General features: G+C 41.3%; 1 protein-coding gene across 2 annotated transcripts; it reads left to right on the top strand.

Annotated features, from left to right (window-relative positions):
* Positions 1 to 2983: 2983 nt before the first annotated feature.
* Positions 2984 to 6246, top strand: LOC103395553 (zinc finger protein 34). 2 transcript variants are annotated; one of them, XM_008333298.3, is made up of 3 exons: positions 2984 to 3302; positions 3393 to 4139; positions 4575 to 6246. In XM_008333298.3, exons 2-3 carry the CDS (start codon positions 3437 to 3439, stop codon positions 5528 to 5530), a joined length of 1659 nt encoding a protein of 552 aa, XP_008331520.1. In that variant the 5' UTR covers positions 2984 to 3302; positions 3393 to 3436; the 3' UTR covers positions 5531 to 6246. The 2 variants fall into 2 exon arrangements, with proteins under 2 accessions (XP_008331520.1, XP_016896931.1); XM_017041442.2 differs by having other exon boundaries at positions 2984 to 4139.
* The last annotated feature ends 6 nt before the right edge of the window (positions 6247 to 6252 follow it).

Below are 6252 nucleotides of genomic sequence, written 5' to 3'. Positions count from 1 at the left end.
CTGAATAACATCTCGTTACTAAAACACTGAAGTCGACTGAAAAAAACTGAACTGTCAGCTGACTTTTTTTTTTTTTTACAGTGATGACATCAACTCAACTCACAGCTGTTGCTCAGTGAATTGGAGGAGCATGAATCAGCATTTCTGTGTTTGGTTAACAGACAGAGGTTACTGTAAAACCACTGAATATTATATGTAGGAAAAAGTTTCCACATGGGGGCGTGGTTTCTCTATTTAAACAAGTAGCACCATTTTGCAAATGTTTCAAGATGATTAAGATTTTTATTGTCATTTACTGCATTCGACAACAGAAGGTGACATTACCAGAAATGGAAAAAAAATATGGTAAAAGTTAACCTGGTCTACTTATTATACTTTGATGCCCCGTGTGGGTCACATAAGTAATTACATTTCTAGAAAATATTTCAATATAAATAATTAAACCTTTTAATCAGTGGGATATCCCAATTAAAGTAAAAGTGCAGCAGGCCCTTAGGGAAGGCCACACCCCCGATTTTGAGAACCGGCGCACGATTTGCGCACAAGGTGAAAATGTCACTCGCCTGAAGGCAAAACAACAGTTCATTAGAAGCAAAAAGACAAATCAAAATTCAATTTAAATCAAATCAAAATCCACAAAAGACTTATTTTGATTTCCTTCCACGGAGAAAATGGGCTTCAGCTGCGAGGAGGGAAGAAAAGTTAGGGTGTTTGACAGCAGGCATTAGTCAGGAAATGACAAAAAAAAGAGTTCATGCCAGGACTTTTTAACCGCTCTGCTGGATTTGAGGTCAAAATGTTTAAGATGACGGCCCCCGCCCTCCTTCTGTCAAAACTGGACGATTACTGGGCCCCAGGTAGTTTGTGTTTACGATCCCTGCGTTGAATTGTGGTCAAACTCAACTCTCATAAAAACAGAATAATGACAAATGTTTTTTTGGTTTTTTTTTTGTCAGCTGTAGTGAATTTCTGCTTCTCATCAAAGGTAACGACGGTTCAGCTGAATATTAAAACATCTGCCAGGCCTCTGTATGTACAGTATGTTTCCTGGCTTTTATGTAAATCCGCAAAGGGATAAGCTTGAGTAACGTTGCATCAGCAAACTTCGTCTTATCCCCTCTTCCTTCCTTCTACTTGTTATAAATAACAGATCTGTTTGTTTGTTTGTTTGTTTTTTCCATTTTAGTTTTTCCACCTTTGCATTTTTCCGTACAGGAAGTCAAAGAGTGTGGGTGTGAAGCGGGGGGGCGAGATCATTACACCCAGGATGTGTGTGTGTGTGTGAATGTGACTGTACACTGACTGATTTAACATGTTTTTATGACACAAACATGTTTCTGCTCTCAGATGGAGTCAGCAGCTGTAAAGACTTTATAGCCGCGCTCAAGTAACCCAGAAGAAAATGTGACACGGAGATTTTTTAACAACACCAAATACGGTGTGACGGACACAGAGGTGGAGAGAGAGATGAAGTCACTGAAAGACAAATTATTTACAAGAAATGATACAATCTAAACACATGGTTGCTGTTATGACACAGCCGACTCCTGCTCTCAGCACTGGGCCACATCACTGTATTTTTTCAATCAAAACATCCCCATAAAGTATTGTTCTACATGGGACAAAAGGCCAGGTTTGCAACACTGAACATTAGTTTTAAAACAAACAAAGAATTGCTAAAAAAAAGGGAAAAAATACGTGACAAAAATCAATTACATTTCCATTGAAAATAGAGCGCCCCGTTAGCTGTAAAATAGCTAGAATGGGTGTCTTCATTTTGTGTCAGAATTGAATAAACTTTAACTCTGAATTTAAAACAAAAGTGACTTTATATGGTAGGAGCTAAAAGCTTTGAGTTAACTTTATTAACTATCTACGTATTAATCTATTGGTCAATGAATGTGTTGACTTTTTATTGTTAGTTCTTAAAAAAAACACACAAAACAACGAACACAACATAGTATTTAAATAATACCTTAACTGATTTATTTTTGTTGAATTATGCGTTAGTTTATTTTCATTAAATGTCAACCGTTAATGTCAGATGTTTTTTTTTCTCAACTCCATAACAAATTTCACTGTAGAGCAGCCTACAACGCCCCCTACAGTCAACAGAAATAAACACTCATATAGTACAGCGGGCGGGAATATAGTTATAGAGTTCATCGGCCTGAACTGTGGCTTTTAAAATATATAAACAAGTTCACGTCACGTTTTAGTTTTTTTTTCTTTCTTTCTGTGAAGTTTACGTCATGATTTAGTTTTTTTTCTTTCTGTTTTTACTACATAATTGAATCATGCTGCTTTATTTTCACTCTCCTACAGACTCCCCGTGAGGTTAAAGCTGACGTCCCTGAACCACTTTGTGTCATTTTTCTTTCACCAACAGACTATGGGGGTTAGGGTAAAAAACCCCACGAGTGCAACATTTCTTCTTTTTGCCCTCAAATGGCTGCTACTAATTTTTAGAGGTTGTTTCAACCTGAGCTTGACTTACAGGCAGTCCAAAAAAAATCCGTGTGACATTGTTTACTATTTGGGGCTAATTTTTAATTAGGCAAGTTCAGAAACATACTATTTGAACTTGATTTAATGGATTATTTTACAATCGCGAAGAGTTTGGGAATTATGTTCACTTGGTCACCCGCAGACGTAAACTTATATTTTGTTTAAATAAACACTTTATTCTCATATGATAAACAGAGATTGATGCCAATAATGTACTGAGACATATGATACTAGGTTTGACAAAAAAACAAACGTTTGTATATTTTAAGTGTAACACAGCCTATTTGCAACTGCGTAGCAGGCCACTAGAGGGAGCTATATTTGCGTCTATCGTGTACAGTACTACCAATCAGCATATTAAAACCGACCAAAATGTATTAAAGATACGTTTTAAAGCAGAACAATAAAAAACCGTGATGTTAATTTTGAAATCACCTGAAAGATAATAAATAAGTACCTCACGGTCAAAACTCAGAGATCGATTGAACGCGTCTCTGGAATGGCTTGTTTTGATGACGTCAATCTACTGCGACAGGCCTCTGTCTGCATTAACAGCTCGGTATAGTGTCGCGATCAGAATTTGCTACAATTGAGGCCGCTGTTTACACTATTATTATGTTATGTGCGAATTTAAGTTGCACCGGTTATGGGCAGCTCCAGTCGTAAGCTTTGGGGAAAATTGTAATTGTTAACGGTTTATTTTAAATAGTTACTTTCATGCTAACCGGCTAATATTAGCAAGCGGAAGCAGGCCCGGAGAAGAGTTCACCACTGTTTTATACCAGCGACGCCAGGTAACAACTGCAGATGAGACTCACACAACGGTTGTTGCTAAAACTGAACATTAATTTAGTTTAATTTTAAACCTGTGCTTCTTTAAATAGATCATTTACAAACGTTATCGTAGCCTGTGACTCCAATATAAAGCATGAGTTCCAGGAGGGCAGGCTATGTTGGTAACATGGATCCATCTCAGTCAAATAGCGGCTCAGGCCAAAGTGGAAATCGTAAACAAAACATAATAAATACTGACAGGACCGGGGCAGACTCCTGTTATGATCGGAAGCCAGATAAGGCTATAGGATACGGGGTTTCTCAGGGAAGTATGACTGTAACGACCCTGAAGTCTCGCCTTGCACCGACGATTCAGACTGCCATGTCCACTGCAGTGGACACTCTGCTGGGAGAAGTGGTGCTGGTGCTTAACGAGACCCAACAGGAGTTGCTGCACAAGGAGCAGGAGAACGAGAGACTCAAAGTGCGGCTGGAGGTGTCAGAGAGGGAACTGAAGACCCTGCAGGAGTGTCTATGCAACGCACAGAAGCTCATCGACCAGCTGCAGATCTCGTACTCAGGTCCCAGCCAGTCGGTTTTTGCTCCGCCTCTGTCTTCCATGGGATCAATGACCTCAGGTCTGGATCGGGATCACCAGAGTTCCAGAAATGTAAATGGACCCGGTGTTGATCTGGGTCTTGGCGGCTCCGTTGATGATTCACTTCATGGGTTTGAGCCAAGAGACGACTACAAAATGTGTCAGCTCTCGATCCAACCAGACGGCTCAGTGACCACCCATCCTCTGGACACCTTTGGATCCAACACGTCTCATATGTGTTCAGATTCCAACAGGCAAGGTATGTGCACTGCAATGAAGTGGTTGTTTTTTTTTTTTTGTAATTGAGGCTGAATATTTTACCAAAATATTTAACATTTAATACTGAGGGACAGTTTATTTAAAGAAAAATAGCACTCTCTAGGGTTTAATGGTGTGTTCTGGAAATCTTTAAGTTGCAAAATTTAGACCTTTGACTAGAAAATGTGTGCTGAATTATTATTTTCATTTATAATGTTGAAATTCACTGCCTACAGTCTTGTTGTATTATTATTTTCTTTTATAATGTTGAAAATCACTGCCTACAGTCATGCAATTCCACCAGCTTCCTGTAGTTTGATCCATCTGGAAATACAATAGTTAGGAACAAAATGTCTTGTGGTTCTTTTTTTGCAACACATTTATGTTCTTTAGAGGTAATGTCTCGTCATTGACCTCTGTTGGTTGTTGTCCCCAGATGACCGACAGTCTCAGGCACCTGGTGGACCCCCCAGGTTTGAGATCAAAGAGGAGCAGGGAGCCCAGCAGCCCAGCAGGAAGGACTCTGGTCTGCGCGATGACAACAGAGTTGGCGATGGAGAACGATCATCTCACAACGTAGGTGACCTTGTTTATGTACAAGTTGGAGAGGGAGGTTCTCAGCGTCCCTATACTCAGTCTTTGGGCCACCAAAGACCTGTTCGAGAATGCCGTAATGCCATGGAGCAGGGAGGACTAGATTCTCACAAAGCATTGACGAGGACGGCAGTATCGGGGAGAGGAGATGGAGTTTCACCAGGCAGAGCGGAGGAATCCGCAGGACCTTCAGCCTTGGACACACCCGTGGACCCCTCTGGAGACAGACCCCACCACTGCTTAGAGTGCGGAAAGACTTTCCGTTTAATCTCCAGCCTGAAGAAGCACATCCGCATCCACACGGGGGAGAAGCCTTACCCCTGTGGAGTGTGCGGACGCCACTTCCGAGAGTCAGGCGCTCTGAAGACTCACCTGCGTATCCACACGGGGGAGAAGCCTTACTCCTGCTCTGAGTGTGGCAACAGTTTCCGACATCTGGACGGTTTGCGCAAACACAGACGCACGCACACAGGAGAGAAACCCTACGTGTGTGCCATCTGTGGGAAACGTCTGAGCCGGCTGCAGCATCTCAAGCACCACCAGCTCATCCACACCGGAGAGAGACCCTGCTGCTGTCCCTTCTGCAGCCGCAGCTTCAAGGAGCCCGCGGCGCTCCGAAAACACATCCGAACCCACCGAGAGGAAAGTGGACACATGGGAGTCGGAGGCAATGATGAAACCGATCCAGACGCTATTGACGACATTAACAACCTCCACCCGGCTGCTCCGTCTCCTCAGATGAGATTTGGGGAGTGGGGTGCAGAGGAAGAGGACAACTCAGTGGTGGACTGTGTTTGATTGCATCTTCCACTGTCAGTTTAATGTTACAGTTAAAAAATGTTTTTTCCAATTATTTCCATTTTACATGCACACAATGTCATTTCAAGTCCAATGCAACATGAACCTGTTCCTTATATGACACCACAGTATCGATTAGCGTAAACCTAGTTTTCGTATGACAGTGGCATACGTGGGTAAGTATAAAAAGTTTTAATAATTTTCTTTTTATTAATTAACAACGGTATTTCTTTATATATTCTATGCACGTTACAAGTTTAAAGATCCCGTACCTGTGGAAGTATTTTATTTTCACAGGTTAATTTCAGCTAGAGGTTCTGGAGCACATTCCTACATTTCAATTTAATCGACTGCTGTGTTTCCCCGTTCCCCTTTTTTTCCTCTTTGTCTGACACATTATCAGCAGCCAGCACAAGGTTTATGTTTTGTGGACAAACTGGTGATCGCATGTGCATGTGACAACAAACACGACTGCGCGCGTTTGTGTAAATAAGAATATACTTTGAGACGTTTTATTAGTTGACGTGAGGCTGGACTGACGGTTTGTGGAAAAGTTAATGTGCGACACAGACTGTAGAGGATGCTAACGAACTGTAAATATCTCCTTTTTTTTCATCTCATATGACAGGACTATCATGTTTAACTGCAAGGTACTATTTCAGTTCTGTGGATCTCAAGTCTTCTGTACCGTTCAAACAACAATAATGTAAATGAGCAGTGTT

This window comes from Cynoglossus semilaevis, chromosome 19 (genome assembly GCF_000523025.1).
Source record: "Cynoglossus semilaevis isolate Cse_v1.0 chromosome 19, Cse_v1.0, whole genome shotgun sequence".
Lineage (NCBI taxonomy): Eukaryota > Metazoa > Chordata > Actinopteri > Pleuronectiformes > Cynoglossidae > Cynoglossus > Cynoglossus semilaevis.
Note: the sequence above shows the minus strand (reverse complement) of the source record. Positions and strands in the feature narration are given on the sequence as shown.

What these genes read in the sequence shown, in the direction of transcription:
- LOC103395553 (XM_008333298.3), top strand. Translation starts at nt 3,437, where the DNA reads ATGAGTTCCAGGAGGGCAGGCTATGTTGGTAACATGGATCCATCTCAG. An exon ending in TTCAGATTCCAACAGGCAAG is followed by an intron (nt 4,140 to 4,574) that starts GTATGTGCACTG and finishes TGTTGTCCCCAG; the next exon opens with ATGACCGACAGTCTCAGGCA.